The sequence below is a fragment of the Bombus flavifrons genome, chromosome 2, assembly GCF_040668555.2.
Source record: "Bombus flavifrons isolate JBK064 chromosome 2, iyBomFlav1_principal, whole genome shotgun sequence".
In the NCBI taxonomy this organism is placed as follows: Eukaryota; Metazoa; Arthropoda; class Insecta; order Hymenoptera; family Apidae; genus Bombus; species Bombus flavifrons.
The window spans coordinates 14,721,382-14,745,468 of record NC_138443.1 but is presented as its reverse complement, the minus strand read 5'-3'; the positions used below and the strand labels follow the sequence as shown (position 1 = coordinate 14,745,468).

The following is a 24,087-nucleotide window of genomic DNA, read 5'->3' as shown; positions in this document are numbered from 1 at the left end:
CAGCTGATCGTGGCCGTGTAGAACAGTAGACAGCAGTCAAGAAGGAATCGTAAAATAATTTTTTTTTCCTCCCTCTCGGTGTTGTAACATTGACTTGAAAAATTCGTGTAGCAACGAGATCGACGAGTCGCACGATCAACGGACATTGTAACGGTTGTGCACTCACGTTCGCAGTGTTCACTTAACCTCGATCAAACATTCGTTTCAAGTTACAGACAAATATACCTCCAGCTCAAAACCATACTACGTTCTCTTTCTCTCTCTCTTTTCCTCTCCCTCTCCTTTTCTAATACTTTTCTATCTATGTGCTTCGTCTTTCTTTCTCTATTCTATTCTAAAGTGTGTACAGCAAATACGTAATACGTTGTAAAAACGTATTAACTTGGTAACTCGAACATTGTGGTGAAAACTGTCGATAAGAAAGTGTCTGACTAAATTTAGTGGTAGTGTATAAGTGGTTCGACGATACTCCGAAACAAACGAAAGAAACGGTCGTGGTGAGATTTCCTATTACGACCGACAGAGAGGGAGACAAAATTTTGAAGATTCACGGTCTATGAGCAACAGGGGCCAAGAAGACCCTGGGGAAGATCACGCTTCCAGGTGTATATTGATATTCTATACCACTTATCTAGAACTTTCTTCGTCATTGTTTACCTCTATCTTTTATCACTGGTTTTTCGAGTACGACACACTATTTGCATATATCGCGAAACATAATATCGTACGAATCTACGAGGCTAGACTATTTTTAACGTGCTTTGTTTTGGTGCAACGACTCCATTCGCTTCCCGACATTGAGAAGTTGATCCTTTTTCTGAACTGTCATTCTTTAATTGGCAACACCGCGAATCATTGGTAACATGTCACAAACATGTGTTCTTAATTAAATGAATTACAAGCATCGGAAAATATTTCTAATTTAATTAAATTCGCTTCTTTTATTTATGTCGTTACTGTGCTCGATTTGATGTCCGGGCTTTTATAACAAAATTTTTATTTTTATGTTTAATACGGAAGAGAACTTTTACGCAATTCTATTGCCAAATACTAGAAGTTTAAAATTCTTTAAATGTATATATAAATGTAATATAACCTGCTAGAAAATCATATGCATATACTTTGTAGGTTATGATTATGTTTAAACTCTTATAATTCATTGCAAAATATGGAAACATACAAATATTAATAAGTCTTGATTGAATTATCCTTTATGTATCATAAAATGTTAAGATATTTTCACATTATAAAAGATATTGAATTGTTTAACTTACGTTTATTACATAATACTAATTTTTCTTTTGATTTTGTTTTAGAATATCTGTTACAGTACAAATATTGTAATCCCTACCTTCTGTTATTACATTATTAGGGGAGAAGCAAAGAGCCCTTGCAGCGACATGAAGCGTGCAGTTGCCAAGAAGTTGATCGAGCGATATTTTTATCAATTAACTGATGGATGTGGCAATCCTGATTGTGATAATCAAAACTGTGCATCAAGTGGAAAAGTGCATAACTTAAAACCTATGTTAACATTTATTTTTATTGGAAGTATTTTGTTGCTAATATAATTTATATTTTGAACAGGTAACAAATCTGACTCCAAATCAAGCTGCTGCACAAGCTATTCAATTATTTTCCCAAGAAGCAAGACTTTGCGATGGAACACAACCTAGTAAAGTAGCTCGGACAACTTTAGAACCTGGACCAGCATCTTTAGCTAAGAGTTTGCCAGTTAAAAGTGTGAATCCGACATGTTCGGATGAAGGTACTGCATCAAATTCCAACATAAGCCCTGCTCCTTCAGCTACTGACATTCTTACATCCCCAGTAAAGAAGGACATTTCTGTTGATACAAATGACTTAATATCTCCATCTCAAGCTTTAACAGATATAAGTGCTCAAATTCCTTTCAAAAGCAAATCACTGAATAACATGGAGGTTTGTGAGCAATCATTTTTAAAAGAGAAATCACCTGTTTTACTTCCTGTCCTATCAATGGATAGAGATAGTCATTCACATCAATTTTTCAAAACAGATTACAATTGTAATTCCATTCCAAATAAATCAATATCAGATGAAGAAATTTTTCAGAGAATATTAGATAGGTATAAAATTCATATTCCAAATTATAATAACAATTCAATTATTAAACCAAAAAAATATAAAAGAACAAAAACATCATCGACATATAGAACGAATAAGAAACGTAAACGTAATTATTCTCCAAAAAAACTTTCCTGCAAGAAAAAGTTTCATAAAAAACGTTATTCTCAATTTATTACAAAATTATTAATACTTAATTTGTATCTCAGATGCATTGAAAGAGAAAGGTACACAAAACGTGTATTTGAAAGTCAATAATAATTTTTAATATGACTATTTTACAAAAGTTTTAACAAAAACTGTTTATCAAATTCATGTGCAGTTGCTATGTATATGTTAATAAATATTATATTTGATTCTTACTTCTTGTTATTTATTTCTAACGTAAAATACTATACATAGTTAAATATATATTATAATGCATTTTTACAATTACATATAGTCGTAAATTATTTATAAATGTTTTGATAAAAATATTCAATTATTTTGTCAACAGGAAAGCAAGATCCATATCTTACAGAAGCAAAACTATTGGATATAATAGAAAGATGTAAATCGGAGGGATCTTATTCATTATTAATTCGTACATTGGGAGAGATATTTTCATGTGCAAAAGCATTAAGTCTTAGTTTCCAAAAAACTGTAAAAAATGACTCTCCTCTGGCTGCACTTCTTAATAGAGCTTCAGATAGTCTATTAAGGCCACCTGGTGATATGGATAAAGAAGCAATTCGATCTATTCAAGGAGAAGACAAAGAAGAAGACAGCAGTGAACCATCATCTACAGTTCCTAACAATGATGATACTAGCATTGATTTACCAGCTGTGCGAAGAGCTTTTGCTGCTCTTTGGTCCTTACCAGGTAAAAAAGTGTTTTGTAAAATAAACATCTTAAATAAAGCTTATGAATACATTGTTTCTTAAATTTTTTCTGGTATTTAGGAGAAGTGTTCAAATCCGCTTTAGTTAATGCACTAGTCACTTTGGCAGATAATATTGAACTAGATTTGAGAGTATTTCGTATTATGCCATGGGATAATATGGATAGCTTGTTAAACGTATTCTTGATTGTATTTGAAATTCCTATGCTTGGAAACAGTGAATATTTGGAACTTGCTCTTCATATGCTTTGTAAAGCACTGAGCTGTTTCCCTATTGTGGCACAAGCTAAACTAGCACGTGTGTGGGCTAAACATTGTAAATCTCGACTCCCAAGTATTTTACAAGCTCTGCAAGAATTAATAACTGTTAAGGTATAACTATTTAGTACAATTGAAATCATTAAAAGCTTTGATAGCGAAATATTTTTTATCTATAAGAGTTTTCATTTCTACAGGTTATAGGTGGATCTTTTACGCGAGATTATTGCGTTCAAGATGCGGACACTATTACTGCTCCCACGAAAGTTATGAAAATTTTATACTATGCAAGTATGTTAGCTGGTGAACTAGATGAACCTGATTTAAATATAGATGAAGATGGTGAATCTACGAGTAACGACAAATCTGGGAGATCTCTGTCGCAAATTCCTCAGGTGAAATTATGAAAATTATTATGAAGTATCGAATTATTTTATGAATGTCGTACAAAAATATTATTAATATTTTAATAATGATGATAATCACTTACAGGACCCATTAGCTAAGGAATTAGGAATTACTGCACTAGATGCACGAAAACCATTTATACCTTTCACTGACTTTTACAATGAACCACTTAGTGATGCGATAGAAATGGACAAAGATTTTGCATACTATAAGAGTGAAGAACCCATGAAATTTAGTTTTATGAATTATGCTTTTATTCTCACACCTGCTACAAAGACGCTGGGCTTGTATTATGATAACCGTATTAGAATGTACAGTGAACGCCGAATGAGTTTTCTACAGACTGTTGTTGGACAGCCTACTAATCCCTATTTAAGACTAAAGGTTTGTACATATTTCATTTTTTTTTCTAACTCGTATTAATAATTGTTTAAAATAGGTGAGGAGAGATCGTTTAATAGATGATGCGTTAGTCGAGTTGGAAATGGTCGCAGTGGAAAATCCATCTGATCTTAAGAAGCAATTAGTCGTTGAATTTGAAGGTGAACAAGGAGTTGATGAGGGTGGAGTCTCTAAAGAATTCTTTCAATTGATTGTAGAAGAAATTTTTAATCCTGATTATGGAATGTTCACGACTCAAGTAATTTAGCGATTTCCATTAATTAAAATCTCAAAAAAATTTTTTAATTGGGAAAATTACTTATATATATATATATATATCTCAAATTATTATAGGAAGATACACAAATGACATGGTTTAATCCAACATCGTTTGAAAGTGACGCACATTTCACGCTAATAGGCGTCGTTCTTGGCCTAGCAATATACAATAATGTAATACTAGATGTACGTTTCTCTATGGTAGTTTATCGAAAATTGCTTGGTAGGAAAGGATGCTTTGCCGATTTAGAAGACTGGAGTCCTACGTTATATCGAACATTGAAGGAATTGATAGATTATACTGGAAATGATATGCCAGAAACATTTATGCAAACTTTTAGAGTGGCTTACAAGTAAGCTGTAAATAGATTAATAATTATTGAATAATCCATATCTAATAAACAATAACAAATATAATGTATGCTATTTCATAGAGATGTTTTCGGTTCAATATCTTTCCATGACCTGAAACAGAATGGTGACGAGATATTTGTGACGCAAGAAAACAAAAAGGAATTCGTAGATCTTTATGCAGACTTTTTACTTAATAAATCTGTCGAAAGACAATTCAAAGCATTCAGACGTGGATTCCAAATGGTCACGGATGAAAGTCCACTTGCATTACTTTTTAGACCCGAGGAAATTGAACAAGTATATTTAATTTATTTAGGATTTAGATATTTTATCGTATCAATAATTATTTGTAATTAATGTCTCATTTACAGCTTGTTTGCGGCAGCAAAGTTTTTGACTTTGCTGAATTGGAAGCCGCTACGGAATACGAAGGTGGTTATACTGTTGATAGCAAAGCAGTACGTAACTTCTGGCGTGTTGCACATTCGTTACCACCAGAAAGTCAACGAAGACTTCTACAATTTACTACTGGAAGCGACAGAGTTCCAGTTGGTGGTTTATCAAGATTAAAAATGGTGATTGCAAGACATGGTCCAGATTCTGATAGGTGAAATTTTTAAATAAAGTCGCATTCCTATTTTGCAACATCACACAATAACTTCTAATTGTACAACTAATGTAACGCTTTATATTTTAGATTGCCGATAGCCCACACGTGTTATAACGTATTGTTGTTGCCAGATTACAGTACAATAGAGAAATTGCAAGATCGATTGTTGAAAGCGATTAATTATTCAAAAGGTTTCGGCATGTTATAAATGGGCATAAAAAAAGCTTCGATCCCCCTTCCCCTGTCTTTCAGAGTATATCGAACTATAATTCGGAGTTCGAGATTCTCTCTTTTTGTCCCTCTATATGGAAGTATTTATTCGGATTTTATGCAAACACATGGAAATGCTAAAAACCTCTGCTTTCGTAAGGTGAAAGAAAATAAAAAAGAAATGCTAAAATCATCTCCTGATACCGAGAATACCTCGCAATCGATCGTTGTCCTCCAATGTGTTTCCTCCTTATGCAAGCGGAAACTGGAATTGCTGTACAAAAAGTAATACAAAATCTTTGCGATAACATGCTTTGAAACTTTCTTACGTCTCCGTGTTATTTAACTCGTTAATGCAGATTAACGTACTTGATTGAGCAGTCTTGCCGAGTTGTTTTGATAATTTGTATTTCCCTGTATTGATTCAATGGAAAAGAATTTCCATATCATTTCCGGATCAGCTTTTAAAAAACTACTACAATTTATCTCGTTAATTTTAATTTTATTCGTGAGATGCAGCATGATACAGTGCATACAGCTTAAAAATAATAGTGAGATGCGCAACTGTGATGTATGTGAAAATGAACCGAGAATGATCGGTCAAAATTTGTAGAAATATACGTATCGTAGATTTAGTAGATCCTATAGTTGATATTCGATGCCGCAGGAAAAAGCCGAGGAACACCCCCTTTGACGTTTATCGTCACATTGTACACAAGACATTTTATATATTGTAAAAGAGTAATGAAGAAGATAAAGAAAAACGCAGAATCATGAACGCTAAATCCTTTTTTCTTTCGAGTTTGTATGTAACTTTCCGCTTTCCATTTCCTTTTACATCACGATTTATCATTGTACGTAAAGTATCTAATTTATATATATACATATACGAGTTATATATATATATATATAAATTCTATACAAATTATACATAACACACGGGAAATGAATTTGTATAAACGTTTGTAATCAGCGGCTCTCTCAAAAAATACACGTGACAATATACAAAATAAAGTTCTATCGAATAATTCGTGCGCCATTTATTTTCGCATCAATTTAGGAACATAAGAAATCTATACGTACAAAAGCGAAAATAGTCGAATTTAAATGAATCTCGCATTGTAATAATACGTTGTCAAGTGACGTTAGATGCGGCGGATAATTTCACGCAATTTCATTTTGAATGGGAACATCTCCCCTTGAGGATAAATTAAAATGAAAATTAACTGATATTTTCGCCGCCGTTACGACCGACGAAGGACAAATTGTAACTGACATTGAATCGTACACCGTATCCAAACGGAAATCACGATTATGTGTACCGAAAGTGATCAAGCCGTGAACAATCGTGCATCCTGCTTTTTGAATATGAACGATTCACAGAATCAGAACAGTTTCGATTTTGTATCAAAGTCTGATTATAATGAGAAGTGGCATCTGGAAAATAAATGTCTTTTTCATAATCAACAAGTAAACGAGAAATAGAATAGTTCAAATACGATAAACGTTCTTTCACTTATATTTACAAATTTTTGTCTAGTCCTTACAATTTTTTCTTTTTCTCCTTTTATATTCTTCAGTTTATATCAATTACCTAAAGGGGGAAAAAATTTGTAAATTATACGTTGATTAATACATATCGTACGTTTCACTAGTACCTCGAAGGGGACAAATATGGAACGAAGAAATTATGCACGGAGTGTCCAATGCCGTGTGATCTTTGTTCGCATTTCAAAGAAAAATTCAAGTCGAAAACAGATGGAAATAATTTAAATCAGAGATCAGGCGATTGGAAATGTGACGAAGAGCTTGGAAAGAAATCTTTGAAATGTATCGTACAGGATCCTCCGATTACCGAATGGAAATGGAAAAATCCTTACAGTGTTTCTGATTTTGATCGATCGAAACGTTGGTATCGACGTAGTTTTACTTCAGGTAAATTTATTGTAACGCCTAGGCACAAATTAAAATTAAACACACATTTAAGAAAGAAAATTATATTTAATTGGACGAATATCTCGATGTATTAGATATTAAATCTATTTTCCTTTCGAAGGGGATGACGTTATAACGAATTTGTTACGCGATCTGCATAACAAAGATTCCCTAAAAGATCATACGAAGAACAATTTCTTGTATAATTTCCGCGAATACTTGGTCAGATATCAGGAATCCTGTGGCGTACCACGAACAGAATATTCTTTTTGGGCTCTTATTAATACGATGGGTCAAGCAACAGGTCGATCTTTTCTTGCATTGTTGTATGTCATACTGAACATTATACCTGTTGTCGAGGTATTGTTTAATAATAACCGATTTTTCATATTAAATTACTTGATATAGTTTGAGAAATTTCACTGTTCAAAATAATTAAAGCATCCTTCTATTTTGTCCGGCAAAGTATTTGATATTTTAACGTTTCTATTTATTGTAGATATTGTAAAAATAATTAACGTACTAGATATCTTCAGTATTTTATTTGTATGCGATATCTTAATTGTTTTGGGCAGTATGTAGTTTTATTAATCTCGATGGTTTTCCAAATAATGTATTTGTTGTAATAGCAAAATTTTTCATATTTTTAACCTGATAATTATGTCAATTATACAGGGATTTCTTCTAAGCGCTGCAAAATTGAATATCTTTTAATTTTAAAACTTATAAAAACGAAATTTTTTTTAATAAAAAAATATAGCATTAGAAAATTGTTAACGCTATATATATATATATATTGTTTAAAATTTTAATGTATAAATATTTATATAAAGATCTAGTACTTAACATCTACATGTCATATAAATGGTACTTTTTAGGTATTCCTATACTTATTGCGATTCGTTCTGGACAAAGTGATTAGCATAAGCAACAGCAAAGATTTCCGGCAGACGGTGACTCGATGTTTAATATTCACGACAGAATTATTCAGTGTTTATGTATGTCTAATATTTATATTCGGTTTTATTGTCTTACCGATTGTACACATGGTAATTGATATAGTAGCAAAGATCATGCTTTACAATTAATAGTACTAACAGTTATTTAGTCTTAATTGAATGATACTAGAAACAATATGGTTATTACGTGAATTTGTCATATAATTATTGAGAATCGTTTAAAAACTTACAATTAAAAAATTCCTGAAAATGCACGTATCTAGCTTACCTCGCCAATATAAAGATTCGTATTATTTTATAATTAAATCGATGCTTTTATTTTCTAGACTAGAAAATTTTAATTTATTGTTAGGAAATCTTCCAAAATTGTTTAAATTCTCCCCCGTGTCTTTCTTCAATTATCCGATCTACTTTCTCTATAATATTTTTAAGGATGCAATATCACAAACAATAATAAAAACGTATATCATAGTATACAGTGCGATTTTATTAAAAAAAGAAACGTGTCGACAGCACATATTGGAAAGCGAATTAGTTTTCTTTCGTTTATTAAACGCATAATATATAAAATCTTCGCTATTGAGTTACTTAGTGAGCGAATTGCCCCTTGAAGTCTCTATAAACGTACGTTTCGTATTCTCTACTTTTCCTTTTTTTTCTTTTTGTTTTGAATGTATAACAATCTGAATGTGTAATTAACTAAAACTATTAAAATCTATACTGCTTCCGTCGAACTAAGATCCAAGTACAAGTTCAAATACTTCCCCTTTGTTAGAAAACGCAGAAAACGAATAAGATTTTTCAATTTAAAACGCGCAATTTCCCCTCGATGATGATTTTCTTTTCTACAAACGGAAGAAGATTCCATCTCGTAAATTTCAATCTCTTCCTTCGAATAGCATCGAAGAAAGAGCGTTAGCCTGGATTTATTTACAGGTTCTTAGCTCGACAATGACGTAGCGCGAGAAAGACGAAAAGAAGACCCTGCAACCGCGTGATTTTTTACACAACGATCGCAAGCAGACAGCTACGATGCAGAGAATGAAACTTCAATTCCTATCAACGCGACGGATACGTGTTACAAATCGAAAGAAGAAAACATATCGAGCGTCTTTCTGGTACACGTTCGGTCCTTAATTGGTCACTTTGTACGAGTATCTGAACAATTGATCCGACGGCAGTCTCATTGATTCGAAGCGTGCTGCTTTAGGCAAAGAAACGAATGGATGTGCAAGAGTTTCTCTCCCACTGACGCATCCGATCAAAGTGCAAACTCGATCGAGCAGATCATTTCGAAATCACTCGAAGAAATCAACTTTACAATAACTTTTCATATAAAATCTAGTTCTATCGAACGAACGCTGAACGCAACCGAATCATAAACGCAGGCAGATACCGCGAATGCGATGAAACTCGCGTTGATGACCGCTCTATAACGTACGTGTCGTCGAATGAATAATTAACATCGACGATAACAAAAGAAACTACCACTGCCATAGATCCGAGTATGTACTTGTTGCGTTGATGTGTTCCGTAAATATACATAAATCATGATCGTCAAAATCAACTTATTGATAGCATACACACGGGAACGTCGCATTATACCTATTCCCATCATCGCTGTCCATTTGCATAAGCAGACGCTACATAAGACGAGACAAACGAAACGTGTCGTCGCGTCCACGACGCGTGTATTCCTCTCGAGTAAAATAGAAATATTTTGATAAACGATACGTCGCGTGTTCGCGCTTTAAATCGTTGCACGTCGCGGGGAAAGGAACGGTGAATGATTTTTAAACGCATAAAACGGAGGTACACGTTCGAAGACTGAGATCTCTAATAGACGAGTGCTGGGAAAATAACGGAAAAGAAAAGAAGGAGATGACGAGACGCATGAATGTAACTCGCGGCACCCCATCCACATTCCAGATCGGTCTTTAACGCGTCCAGCACCGACACGTTATTTTTGTTCAGGCAAAATGTTTCCCGAAGATCGTCGTCCCAATCGTTGTCCCAACAATCGAACTCGTCGTCTTCTTCGTCTCGTTCGAAGTTCTTGAACTCGCTGTAGGTAGTGCAGCGGTCTTCTTGGTATTGTCTGTGCTTCCTCTGCCAGGATTCCATCCATCTGAAGGAACACGTCTGTTCTTCAGCGACTTTTAAATTAAGAACGAATAGCGGGAAAAACATTTGCGAGCCTCAAAGTAAAACCCGTACGGGCATCAATGAAGACTCGAAAAGGAAAATGAAATATCATAGCCGATGCGTCGTTTCCCGTCTTTTGAATAGAAGATGCAAAATAAAAATGGGTTTATCGACTCACCCGATGTCGCAGTCGCAGGTCAAATAGCTTCCCCTCACCGTGAGTTTCAATAGAAATCGTTTCCCTGGCACGCCTGGCTTGTACCCGTTAGACGGATTGTGAAGAGTTCGCGCGTCGTTGTGATGAAGATGAATCGTCACGTTTCTTACCCATTCCGCGTTTTCAAACATTTGCTTGGGCACGGTGCTCACGCTTGTGTTGTACATGCCGAAGTGCAAGTGCGGATTTCTTATGCCCTGAAATAAACGCGACACGCCAGTCTGTTCGTTCATTCGATAAATTTGCAATTTCCTTAAGAATTTCTAGTATTAACAAGTATTTCTATAAACGAGTTTCCTTGAAGTACAGCGTGTCTCTGCTGACTCGATCAGCTCGAACTGCTTGCAGGGTACACGTCGTATTGAAATATTTTTTATACGAAAGTTGCATAGTTTGGAGGAACACGTTATACGATGGGAATATCTTTTTTATGGGCCAAGGAATTTCGGAGATTTCCAGAGCAACTTTGTTATACTATATGGATGCTATATTATTTTACAGCAAAATAAGTAGAGAAGCGTCGAGTTGCGAGTGAAATGATATTGGCCTCTGTCAGTCCCAAACCTAATGATCAAAGGGTAATTTCGTTTTGTTTCTCGCAAATTCAGTTTACGCGATATCAAGTTGAAGATTCGATACGATCAAACATTTCCGTAAGACTGCATAAGGACAAATACTGGACAGGCAATTTTCCAATCGATCGATAGATCTTGACGGAGAATTTTCTGTAAGAAAGTTTATTAGGAATACATACTCGCAATATATCTGGGTTTATTTCCTTCAATGCTCGACCAGTCAACGTTATATTGAACAGTTTGTTGGGGAATTTTCCTTTCATTTCTTTCTCCAAGTTCGTGTCATTCTGTACCTACAAAACAAAATTTCTACATATAAATATGTATATATTTTCTCTATTTATGTTTGACTGTCTCCGACTTGGTAAAAACATTTTGTGAAAAAACAATATTTACGATAGTAGAATTTTACACGTACATCAATGACCAGATGCCTCAAGCCGTTGTTGTACTCAAGAATGTTGGGGAAATTGAAATTCTTCACGCCGTTGTAAGCGGTTATATATAACTTGCGGAGTTTTGTAGCTTTGCAGAGTGCTCCGCTCTGCAAACCGGGAAACGTTTTAATTTCGACAAGCAAAATAGTAATTTTCATTTTATACGACGAATATTATCTATCAAACGTTTCACACGTATACAATCTACGCGTTTCTCGTTCGTATAAAAATCTGTAGAGTATTTTGTGCAAAAAGAGAGAATAAACTTCGTACGATAATTTCACAATTTTTATACTCGTTTGATAGTATTTTATAGGATGCTGAGTATGTAGGTACGTATTTTTATAAACGTGATTAAAAAAGATAAAGCGAACGAAACTTAGAAATTTCATTCGCCTAATAAATGTTAAAACAAGAACTCTACTCTGAATATCTTGTATACACATATTTGCATATCATTTGCACTCTGTGCAATTTTGCCTGTTTAATATTACCATAAATGCATACAAATCTGCAATATAACCGAGCAGAATTATGCAGTTGTAGCAAAATAACGATACTTCGAATGAAAGTGTTTGTAACAAAATCGGTCGGTGCACGTGTAAATTATCTGTTTGTAATTAATTATCGTATACAGATATTATTGGAGAATAAAAATTGCCGGTCAACGATAACTTTATGGTACGACTGTCTTGAAATTTTATTTTCTCAAGCGAAAACTTACCTCGAAGGTCGTCAAAGACAATCTTCGTATATCCAGTTCCTCGAGACTGTCCGCGATACCTAAGAAACTAGTATTGCTAACGGCCGTGATCGGATTATCCGCTATATTGAAAGTTTTCAATTCGGGTAGGGTGTGCGTGATCAGTGGCACCACTGTCAGATCATTGGCACTTAGGTCCAAGTAATGAAGGGACGTTAAATTCGATGCCATTTCCGCTGGTATCGACGCCAACTCATTGTGAGCCAGATACAACGTTTGTAATCGTCGCAGTGGCAATTCTGGCACCTTTAAACGATACAGATACAATGAAATAAACGTTGCTTCCTACGAATCGTTCCATGCTACACACATTTACAGGTATTACGTACACTTAAGAGCGAAATATTGCTTAGATCAAGATACAAAAGCGAGTCCTCTAAACCGTGGAACGTTCTCCCGCGTGATTCCAGAAGTAGTTGTTTGTTGTGACTCAAATCGAGATGAGTTAAATAGGGCAGATCGGAGAACACACCATCATCGAGTCTGACTAATCGATTGTAAGACAGATCTAGCCACGTTAGGCTCTGAAACGGAACGGAAGTTTGCATTTTCGTTTCGTTCCGATAGAATTTACGATATTTCCTTTTTGCACGAGATACGATTCTTTTCGAATGATATCTCGTATTTTTTAAAAGGGGAATCTACCGATTAAATTTTGTTTTTAAATCTTTAACGATTATGAATTAGGGGAGGTATATAAATATGGTGAAATTTCACTTAAAATCGTTGAGGAATCATTAAAATCGATTTACGATCAATTTGTAACTGTATGTCTCAAAAATATCTTTCTCGATTCTAATTTGATTCAAAAAATTTCTGACTGCCTACTCGACCAAGCCAATTAGTTGGAGCAGGAGAAGAATTAAATTCTGAAGAATTAGAAAATTAAATCTTCAGCGTAAACGATACTTCTCCGCGACGTAGTATAACAACTTGTTCGTTATTATTTCGTTGTAAAATTCTACTCGTGTCTTGGTCTTTCGCGTATCATTCGATCGCGCGTTAATTTCAAAGTACACGCGAATTTTCCTCGTCGTTGGTCTAAGGAATTCAAATTTATTTATAAAATGCGCGCAACTGACTCGTAATCTAAATATCGCGTCTGTCGTGTGAATGCCCGACAAGGTGTTCCAAGACAGATCCAACATGGATAAACTGGCTGCAGCTGAGATGGACATGGTCTTTATCGGTAGCCTCATGAACTGATTGTGAGACAAATCCAAACTCTCGATATTGGCGTCTGAAAACATATTGTCTGGCAGCGATCTCAGTTTGTTATGAGAAAGATCGACGATTCTCAGTTTCTTCAGCGGTCTAAGCGCCTCTGCCGGTATATCCATGATATTGTTCCAAGAGAGGAGAAGCACTTGGATGTTCCTCGTGTTTCTGAAGCAGTCGAAGTCGATTTCCATCAGCTCGTTGTGGCTCAGGTCTAGCCATTGTAGGTGCGGCATATTTCCAAAGACACCTTGGGTCACGTTGCTCAGTTGATTGTGAGATAAATACAGATGCGTCAAGGAGTATTCGACTGGTTTGAAGTAGTACTTCATTATGTCGGATATATTGTTGTAGCTGAGGTCGAGGACCTTGATGTTCGATTGAATCGTCCCGCCAACTACAACACGACGAAACAAAATCAAAGTTGAAAACAAGGAACGATTAATGTTACAGAAAAGTTAATTTATTTGTTGTGTATATCTCGAATTTTGAATATATTCTCGAATATTCTTAACGTTTTTACGACATCGATTTGACGGCACGGATCGGAGACCTTGAAGACTTGAAAGACCAAGTTTCCTAAGAGTTCGCGCGAAACATAAATCATCCTGCGCGTATTTTAAACTTTTTACGACGTAACAGTAAGCCTGTGACATAAACTTAACACGAAAGTAATTCCTTAGCGAATAACGCGAGGATCGAACGTCTAATCAAGCAATGAACGTATCGATGATTAGAAATCGAATTGTTCGTGCGTGATGTCTGTTGATAATAATCAATGCATCGAGATGAGCGCGAGAAAAAATTTAGCAGAGGCAATGAAATCGTTCTTGGCAACATCGTGATTCCTAATTCTTCCAATAGAATTCCCAATTCTATTTTTTACATATTCAAGAGAAAGTATACTTCTAGTATTTTTCTAGTATTCGCATCATAAGCATAAACGGAGCAACTGAAATTTCTACAATGACAACTTTGTAGCAAACCGTGTGATGACCTTTACACAGACTTAAGAAACGAATTGTTAATTTATCGAGCTCGTCTTTTAGCAGAATTTTTTAATATTTAATATTTAAATATTAAAAACTTTTAACGACCTTTCAACGAATCTCTGATATTAAATATCCGATTTCCGAGGTCTAGTCTTGTGGAAAGAAGAATTCAAGGATGTTACGTTGCGCAAGACAGACGCAGAGAAACTAGAGGTAGCATCTGCCGATTTGTAACCGGGTTTTATCGATTTCCCTTTAGCAAGATTAGAGAGATCTGTTTAAGCGTGGCCAAAAGATTTCCACGATGGACTTACTGGTGGTCGGCGGTGTAAACGTAGTGCTGTTGATCCATAATTTCGGGATTTCATTGTGGCTGGCGTTAACTTTGAACGAGGACAACGTTCCCACTTGATCGAACGAGGCAAAGTCGAACTCGGCTAGGTCGTTGTACGCGAAGTCAAGGAATTCCAAATCTGGCAGATTCTTAAATATAAATAATTACGATTTTCGTTAAATTGAGAAATTCTCCGAGACTACGAAGACAGATGTCACGAAATTGATCAGAAACTTTTGTATCTTTCTTCATCCTTCAACGTGTCTGTTTAATAATATTTAACGCTAGAACGAGCGGTCTTAATGAATAATCGTAATTAAAGTCATACGACGAGAATAAAACAGGTAAATCGTATTTTAAACTGAAGAAAACGTACGTATTCTTGTTGATAGTTGGAAAAAAAGGAGAATTAATAGCTAGAGTGTAAAACTGATAGCGAGGTACGAGATTAATAAATATGATTTATTAATGAAATGAATAAATTAATAATTAGTAGATATGATAAATTATGTGTCAAGGAAATTTTATATTCTAGCAGGCTTTTGATTAATCGTCTGAAAACATATTATACGATGGGGTTACACGATAGGATTATGAATAAGATACGGTAAATAAAATGTTAATGTTACCTGGAAGGCTTCGTCCGTGATATCTTTTATCTTGTTACCCCGTAGGTTGATATACTTCAACAGCTTCATGTTCATGAACGCCCGCCTCTCGATTCTATCTATAGCATTGTCTTCTAAATTTATCATCGTTAATTTTGGTAGGTCGACGAACGTGTGGGTTAGAATCGTTTTGATCATGTTGAAGGAGAAATTCACCTCTTCCAGGTACGAATGTATGTCGCCCTGAATTGATTCAAAATGAAAGTAGACGAAGCAGGTTGAAATGAAACGTACGATTAGAAAAATTGTACAATTCCTACCTGAAACGTTCCTTTCCTGATATTATCGATTTCGTTGTCCTGCAATTCTATTCGTTTGATCCTCTTCAAAAAATGGAAAGACGTATCTGGCAGTGATTTAATTTTGTTGTTGCTAAAATCAAGGTGTTGCAGGTTCGTCAGAAACTTAAATGGCGCGTTTGGCACTTCAGAAACGGACGAAGAGAAACCGTGAGACATCCTCAACGTTAGAAGCGAATGTCCAACCTGACGAAGAATTATTTTATTTGCATGAAAATTTCTTCCCCAATTCTTTCGAAATTAATAGAAATTCATCGCGCAATGGATTATGGTCTGAAGAGACAATACTTTTCCTTTGATATTCTTCGAATAAAATATTTGTCGGTATCTGAATTCTCCTGTTCTGCTGCGAGTTGTTTTATAAAATTGTATTAAATGATTATATTTTATCATTCTACGTGCTCATTTAGCTTCGTTGGACAAGCAAACAAATAATTTTCTTCAGTCTTTTCTATGTACCGAAGCATTTTATTTATTCAAACCGTAGCATTGAGAGAGAAATTGTTCGTCTAATAGAAATTTAGTGATCCTTTCCGGTACCTACGATCTCTCGTTGTAGTAATAAAAGTTTACGTAAGTCAATAAGACGATACTCGAGATAGGTAAATTTACTTAGACTTTAGCATTAACTGAAATTTCGCGAAGTTCCACCGTGTATATTCGTGAATAGGTCAAGTACTCGCTGCGACGATGGATCTTTATAGAAGCCTGTTTTATTGGAATTATCTGCGGCTATCAAGGCCTTCGGTGAATCGGGAATGCGGTTCGAATCTAGTTTAATTAACATATTAAGGTAAATTGCTGATTCTCATTGATCAAATGTATTACGGTTTTGTATGGTTGCTCGGTTGATAAATCGCTCCTCTCTCGTACGAAATAGGAAGAAACAAAAAGAACGTTGTTATCGAAAATATAGTATAACAATTTTCCAATTTTTATGACAATGATACGACGATTGATAGATACAACGAAACTTCAGATTTTTATAAGAAAGAACAAAAAAGGAAAGAGAATAATCGTACTCGATAAGACAGGATTTTTTTTAGTCTTTGAACTAAAATTAAATGGTACTTGTCCGTATTTTATCTCACTGAAATTCGACGATTTCGACTGGAAAAATTTAAATAACCATCTACCTGGAAATACGCGAAACGAATAAAACCTATCTCGAGGAGAACTTCACCGTGATCATCATATACATATTTTATTTTTCTGAAACTCTACGACCTCGATAAACAAAATTTTACGTCAAAACATAAAAATTACGACGAACGTTTAACGTTGAAATTACCTCGGAGAAAGCTTCGTCTTCTATCGAGGATATCGAGTTCTCCGAGAAGTCCAAATACTTGATTCCGCGAACGTGCATGAAAGCATGAGCCTTGATGGTATTCAGGTTGCTTTGGACTATACGAAGTTCCTTGATGTCCATCCCGTATTCCATAAAATCGTCCGACGATAACGTTGATTGTGGCATTCGCGAGATTGAAAGGAACCGCATGTTCCGCATTTGTCGTAAATCCTGAAGGGACACCACGCTGTTTTCTCTGCCGCTCAAGTCCAGATTGTACAGAGAATATTGGAAACCATTGAATACTTCGGCTGATAACATGTAGAATAAGATGTCGATTATTGTAAACTATTAATTTAGAAAATGGCCAATATTCGATGAGACATTGAAATTCGAAATTTCAGATTTTTGTAAGAAAGAACAAAAGAGGAAAGAAACTAATCATATTTGCTAAGACAGGTTTTTTTAAATCTTTGAAATAAAATTGGAAGATCGATGGAATTAATAAATGTCAGATCCACGAAATTCTCTGATAGACGTAACGTCATCGTCTTTCATCTTACCTGGCGAAAACGTTTGAATCTTGTTCTCACGGAAGATCAAAGTACGTAAAAAATCGTATTCTTGGAAGATAGGACTCGAGAGAGAAGTGATATTATTCCCGGAGAGATCCAATAATTCCAGGGACGTCTCCAAGCCAGCCAAATCAGGAGAATTCAGCTCCATTAGATCGCAATCACTGAAATAAAGTTCCCGTATTCTCGAATCCCTGAACGTACCCTCCTAAAACACATAGTTTAATATTTTCTCCTAACCTTGAGCATTTCATTACACTACGTAACATACGTATCAAATTGTAATATTTATTACAAGCGAAACTTCTATCGTTTGGCATTCCAGCGAATCGATAATAAATGGTGGATAATAAAAAATTCACGAATATCAAATTTTTTATTTTGTCAAGAATTTTAGTTTCTATAAACGTATTACAAACATTGAAAAATTCAGATTTAAAAGATGACCGGACTGTGATTTTTCTATCCGAGAAACATTTTTAGCTAATTATTTTAATTATAATTTTTATAAGGCAAATATAAATTATAATATTTGGGAAATCTTACCTGTACCATAGTTAAAGGATTACCATCGAGATAAGTTCGGTTAACTTTATGAAAATGCTGGAAATCACCAGATAGCAGAGTTTCGATTTGATTATAATCCAATCGCAGTATATCCAGGGACAACTGCAGCCCTCTGATTTCCGACTCCTGTTGCTGGTTTAACATCTTCGATATTCTGTTGTAACTAAGATCCAACACCTTCATACGCTTCAGAGACGACAATTGCGCATAGGGAATATGGGTCAATTGATTTCCATTCAGGTACAGATATATCAGATGTGCCATGCCATCTCTGAACACGGAAGGATCGATTTCTTTCAGATTATTTTCGCGTAAATCGAGCATGTCCAAGTAAGTGAGGCCCGCGAATGCATCCGCCGGAAGTTTGTCGATCGCGTTTCGTCCCAATCGCAGTTTTTGCAAAGAATTCTCGAGACCACGCCAATTATCCGGCGTGATCTTTGATATTTTGTTACCTGCAGAACAAGTGGTAGCTTTTATTTAGTTTTCAGAATTCTTTCTTTCCAAATGTACGATACGATGTTTTAGTAATTAATACGTAATTAAAAATTATATTAAAATAATATTATTAAGTATACAATGGTATTAAGAACTATATGTTAAAATTTGAAAGAGAAATAATTTTAGGTAGAAGTTGTTACTCTTCTTAGATAGAGTTATGACGAGACAACAGCGGATTTTATTTAGGATCAAGAATAATCTTTGAGTTTGATTCAATTAAGCTACGAAACTAATACAATTCCTACTATTAATTCACTCGTTCCTTTCACTTTTCTTTCTTTCACATTTCCGATCGTGAATCGGAAATCTCAGCATCTAATATTTACAATGCAATCTTATATCCATGTAATTCATCGTACATCCACTTAATTTCACTTTTGATTTCAAGTATGATGACAATAATCTTTCACATTTTAAAATATCAATATACATAAAGTGCTTGTTACGATTATGTTATCTACTAATGAATCGTTCCTTAGTGATTCGATGATTCATCAAAGCTGGAGTGTTTTATCAAAACAGGTTATCAGGCAATTTTTCAAGATGACAATAAGGATACGATAAAACTGAATTGTTACGAACTTCTCTCCTTTATTGGAACGGAATTTTACTTTCTTCCTAATGAAACCAATTTCTACCGATTAAATTTACTTATTTGAACATAAACTGTTATATTTTCTACGAATTTATAATAGAAATTTGTCAAATCCAATTATATGAATCGTTCATTTCCCGACAAGTTCGGATAAATGGAATTCTACTACGTTGAAAAAAATTCCAAAGATACCTGTCAGATCGAGAAATTGCAATTTCTGCAAATGTCTGAATGACCTGCTGGGAACCTTCTCTAGGCGATTGTAGGGTAATTCGAGCTCCCATAACGATCTCTCAAGCCCTAGGAAAGCTTCGTCCGGGATGTCGGCCAGGGGATTATGTTTGATCCGTAGATTGTACAGACCTGAGAGGTAGAGGAATAACTTTCATGTGAAACTGAACTGCCATGCATCCTATGTATATATATATATATATGTATATGTAACGTAACGTAATCGATGATGCAAGGAATTATTCGTGACATACGGTCATTGCCCCTCAACCCCTATTTCATTCTTCCCTTGATCAACGATCTCTTCGAAATCCCCTTTAAAGTGCATTCTAGCATACATAAGCGAGTTAATGTTAACGATGTGAGGAAATTACTTGGCATTTTATTTTTCCAAGGGATATTACTATTTTCTGAGTTTGCGTATAGGAAGAATCATTTCTTTTTTACATTAGCGAATTACATTTTATTTGGTCTTGGCAATCTTTTAATTTTTCTTAAAAGTTTGAATGTCGATTGGTCGTTGGAAAACAGTGACTATCTTGCAACAACATACAGAATATTTGAAAGTTGTAACAACCCAGATCGCGAGAATCTCGAATATTTCGAATCTTCCTTTTTATTATTACATATCGAAAGTTTCATATGAGAAATTATCGTTTATTCAATGTTATTCGTGATAGAAAATTATTCTTTGTTAAACGTTACTTATATGAAATGTTCCCTTTCTTCAGAATCTTTTAATAATACGGCCTCTTACAATTTTAATTCGTACGCCATCGTCGTTTATAAATTCCTTCTTACCTGTGTTCATAAGAAACTGTGGCTGAAGAAACATCAGTCCGTTGTTCTCCAACTGCAGCATGAACACTTTGGAGGAATTTATCGGCTGAGGTATCCGCGGCATCGGCACGTTGTAACAGGTGACGATACCCAAATCCGGGATGGCTTTCGAACAAGTGCAAAGAGGGTTGAAGAAACACGGTGGATATTGGACCGGAAGCTCGTGCATCCGAACCAAGGACGCCCACATCATCATCAACAGGGTAAATATCATCAGAGCATAACCCACTTTCACCATCGTTGCCAAATGCTGTAAACCCATTTTTTATTTTACCGTCTCGTTGATTTCGATAGCTGCGAAACTTTTCTCCTTAGCTGCGTATAGTTTGATAAATTTTCGAAATGTTTAATTAAAAATAGGTTTAATGTTTCGAATGCTCGTGGACTCTGGAGCTATGAAGTAGAAAGAGCACAAATGTATCAGATTTGATAATGCGGGTTAAATATTTATGTTTAAATATGCGTATGCAGCGGCTACAGAAAGTACCTGAGCCTAACTTTTCTAGGTTTTAGTTTTATTTTTACTTGTAAAACACACTGGCAAAGTTATAATAAACTGCGTCACGTGGCAGTAAGACGTTCCTTCTATTTAAATTTCACTCTATTGTATTGTATTTAATAGGTGTCTACAAAGTAAGTTATCTCGTTAAATAATATAATTCCACGATGACGACTTTCTCCGATTACTGCATTTTCGTCATAGATAATCGAACTTTAAGCAGTTTTTCGCAAACAAGCCAATTATTAGATACTACAACATAATCCTCTTAACTTAGCTGCACGTGGTTTGTGTCGTACATTTTCTATGCACATCTATACTAACTGAAATGAAACTTAAAAGAAATTTCGCGCATTTTTTATCATTGTTTCAACGTCTGTTTAAGCTACATTTTTCATTTTTATCGAGCATTTGAAACCTTGTGAGAGATTTATTTCGAAATAGATCTTCAGGGAGATCTTTATTTCTTTGAGCGAAAGTCCGTTACCCTTTTCATTGAGCTTTAGCAAGTGAAGATTCAACGAGTATTATAAAATATAAACACATAAGATTAAAAAATTGAAATAGAAGTAAAGAAAGTAAATGTAAGCCTATTTCTCACGTATTTTTTAATATAAAGACCGTTGAAATTCTAACATAATTACTCTGATATAGCAGCAACGATATTAACTTTTGTGAGCGAGTTAATAAGCAACTAGTTACGATAGCGAAAAATAAATTTGGATCGGATTTTAATGAAGTTTGACAAGATGAACATATTTTAAGAAATTGGATTTATTTTATATCATTGTACTTTCTTTTCAAAGCGTGAGTGCCTACATGTTTATAATTATCGTTTCATGCCAGAATTCAAACGTTCTTCGATTACTTTCTAATAGTGTACAAAAGCACATACATTTCTCCATTAACAACCAGAAATGAAACCTCGTACTTAGAATCTTATACAATGAAACAAAAAAACAATTTCATAACAATTTCTCCGATTATCGAACGAGCGATAGCTCCCCGGTAAATTAAATCATTTAAGAAAACACTGTATTCCTGGTTGTGCAAAGGTCAAACATTTTTCCCCGAAAAGATTCACAACGTGTAAAGATCACCACTTAGTTCAATTTTTATTTATTCAGCATTTTTATTTAACATTCTTTTCTTTATGAGCACATTAGATCCTTTATACCACACGAATCCTCTCTATTTCTATTATTTTTCTTTTTGGTCTTTTAAAACTCGAATCCATAATGTTTCACTGTCCTTTGCACATCCACGAATCGAACAGTTAACAGAAATTTTACCATGCTTTCTTGGATTAAGAGGACGCAACTCGAGGATCTCTATCGGAACTCACGATCGTGGGATCGTCGCGGATCGCTCGCGATGATCGCACTGACGATTTTACTAGCTAAGTGGCCGCTGCCACCCCGTGTGTAATAGGGCTTCAGAGGTGTAGTCAGTTTCGGTGCTTCCCTTTACCCGATTATAAGGACGATATTCCATTAGGCGACGAATGAAAATACTCGCGCAAAACGTTAGTGAACATTCGAATTATGGCTATAGTTATTTGAGGATACGCAGGCACGTGGGGCGCAATGATAACGTCATTAATCAGATTTCACCCGGCTACTGTGTTGGTATATTTGCATCTTATCTTTCGTATAAAATTTATAATTAACCGATAGTGGTTCTAATAAAACTTATACATAATATCGCACTTTTATGATTTTCTTAAAAAATCTATGGTTAATTGGGTTTGTCTATGGTTAATTATCGGTATGTGTTAGAAGTTGTTACAAAAGAACAGAAGTTAGGGTTTGATCTATTTAACGTAATCAAAACGGTGCAACGATCGAGAAAGATGTTTGTAAATTTAATAAATCTACATTATAAATGTGGTTTCATACTTACGTAACATTCACATTTTAGCAGTTGAGCATCGTATAATTTGTTTGTAATTGGATTTCATCTCGACACTTGTTATTAATATCAATAAAGATGTTCGGAGGTAACGTTTCATAAATAAACTTATGAATTTAGTTTAAAATTAATCATGTGAATAAAGAGCAAAGACACTTGAGGGTGATGTAGATTAAGTCTTCTCCCTCGCTGCATCGTGTAATAATTTCGCGACTGCGACGTCTAGGGTACTCGGGCATTTTTCGTAGAATCGTCAATGCTGACGAACGCCAAAGAATATCTTACGCATATTCTAGCATCCTGAGTAAAACTGGGCGTTTTGGATAAATCGAAGCGCGTTTATATTCCCTAGTAGTTCGTTTACAATCACCGTATCATTACGCACGCTAAATGTATAAAACTGCAAAAATTACTAGTAATCGCTTAGAATTAAAATCATATCTGTGTTCTATTGGAACGTTATAATCTGTCAACCACTCTTTCGATAAACATTGCAGAGGGGAAAAAGAACAAGAAATATGATAATATTACAGAAAACTATCGATTAAATATTATTTACTATATCACTCGCGATGTCGTCTGTTTTCCGATAAAACTGCGAAACAGCTGGGTGCCAACTTCTCAGCATATGCACTGGGCATTGATATAAATATATGATTACTCATTCACGTTATATAAAACAAATATACTTTTCACACGCTCGACATAGAATTTGTACCAGTAACATGTCGTAACAATAAATATTGTACGTATATATGTGCGTGTATATATAATATATACATAATATTTATACGTATATTAAAACATTCATAAAAAATATGTATCTCTTGTGTGATCGTCATCTTTTTTTTTTTTTGGCCACACCTAAAATTCACATGGATTTACGCGCAGTTCCGTTGATTAATTCCTGAGAAGTTCTCGATTCCTTTTCAGTTACTTTCTTGTGCGACGGAATTTTCGGAAGACGTGGTGCGATCACGAGTAAAGTTAAACCGATTATATGTGGAATCAGGTATACGTACCTGAAAAAGAGAAACATATTGCGTGT

The 24,087-nt window shown here is 34.8% G+C and overlaps 4 protein-coding genes across 6 annotated transcripts in view; 2 read left to right on the top strand and 2 right to left on the bottom strand.

Annotated features, from left to right (window-relative positions):
* Window positions 1–12: 12 nt before the first annotated feature.
* Ube3a (ubiquitin protein ligase E3A) lies at window positions 13–6,515 on the top strand. Of its 3 annotated transcripts, none has more exons than XM_069132139.1 (12): window positions 13–603; window positions 1,373–1,508; window positions 1,588–1,768; window positions 2,603–2,968; window positions 3,049–3,359; window positions 3,443–3,640; window positions 3,738–4,037; window positions 4,093–4,293; window positions 4,389–4,666; window positions 4,748–4,964; window positions 5,039–5,274; window positions 5,365–6,515. In XM_069132139.1, exons 1-12 carry the CDS (start codon window positions 557–559, stop codon window positions 5,483–5,485), a joined length of 2,592 nt encoding a protein of 863 aa, XP_068988240.1. In that variant the 5' UTR covers window positions 13–556; the 3' UTR covers window positions 5,486–6,515. The 3 variants fall into 3 exon arrangements, with proteins under 3 accessions (XP_068988240.1, XP_068988241.1, XP_068988243.1); XM_069132140.1 differs by having other exon boundaries at window positions 1,317–1,508; XM_069132142.1 differs by lacking the exon at window positions 13–603 and adding an exon at window positions 732–858.
* A 286-nt stretch (window positions 6,516–6,801) lies between these two features.
* On the top strand, window positions 6,802–8,855 carry LOC138189729 (uncharacterized). Its single transcript, XM_069131861.1, has 4 exons — window positions 6,802–6,957; window positions 7,143–7,422; window positions 7,523–7,782; window positions 8,301–8,855. Exons 1-4 carry the CDS (start codon window positions 6,802–6,804, stop codon window positions 8,508–8,510), a joined length of 906 nt encoding a protein of 301 aa, XP_068987962.1. The 3' UTR covers window positions 8,511–8,855.
* A 308-nt stretch (window positions 8,856–9,163) lies between these two features.
* chp (leucine rich repeat containing G protein-coupled receptor chaoptin) lies at window positions 9,164–22,516 on the bottom strand. The gene is made up of 16 exons (XM_069132138.1): window positions 22,421–22,516; window positions 20,591–20,879; window positions 19,751–19,921; window positions 18,442–18,917; window positions 17,884–18,103; window positions 17,321–17,631; window positions 15,991–16,215; window positions 15,692–15,913; window positions 15,043–15,211; window positions 13,601–14,133; window positions 12,848–13,042; window positions 12,480–12,764; window positions 11,737–11,862; window positions 11,498–11,611; window positions 10,705–10,940; window positions 9,164–10,509 (listed from the first exon to the last, which is right to left on the bottom strand). The coding sequence occupies exons 1-16, from the start codon at window positions 22,421–22,423 to the stop codon at window positions 10,218–10,220; spliced, it is 3,867 nt and encodes a 1,288-aa protein (XP_068988239.1). The 5' UTR covers window positions 22,424–22,516; the 3' UTR covers window positions 9,164–10,217.
* oys (lysophospholipid acyltransferase 6) overlaps window positions 21,885–24,087 on the bottom strand; it is a 32,069-nt gene continuing 29,866 nt past the window's right edge. Inside the window, exon 11 of the mRNA XM_069132152.1 lies at window positions 21,885–24,061. Coding sequence (XP_068988253.1) covers window positions 23,911–24,061 — 151 coding nt within the window. The 3' untranslated portion in view covers window positions 21,885–23,910. The remainder of the gene's footprint in view (window positions 24,062–24,087) is intronic.

Coding starts and splice junctions, on each gene's coding strand:
- chp (XM_069132138.1), bottom strand. Junction 15,914..15,990: donor TCAGGAAAGGAACGTTTCAG/GTAGGAATTGTA, acceptor GAATCAATTCAG/GGCGACATACATTCGTACCT. Junction 11,612..11,736: donor TGAGGCATCTGGTCATTGAT/GTACGTGTAAAA, acceptor TTTGTTTTGTAG/GTACAGAATGACACGAACTT.
- Ube3a (XM_069132139.1), top strand. CDS start 557: ATGAGCAACAGGGGCCAAGAAGACCCTGGGGAAGATCACGCTTCCAG. Junction 1,509..1,587: donor ACTGTGCATCAAGTGGAAAA/GTGCATAACTTA, acceptor TATTTTGAACAG/GTAACAAATCTGACTCCAAA. Junction 3,641..3,737: donor CTCTGTCGCAAATTCCTCAG/GTGAAATTATGA, acceptor AATCACTTACAG/GACCCATTAGCTAAGGAATT.
- LOC138189729 (XM_069131861.1), top strand. CDS start 6,802: ATGTGTACCGAAAGTGATCAAGCCGTGAACAATCGTGCATCCTGCTTT. Junction 6,958..7,142: donor GTCTTTTTCATAATCAACAA/GTAAACGAGAAA, acceptor ACGTTTCACTAG/TACCTCGAAGGGGACAAATA. Junction 7,783..8,300: donor ACATTATACCTGTTGTCGAG/GTATTGTTTAAT, acceptor GGTACTTTTTAG/GTATTCCTATACTTATTGCG.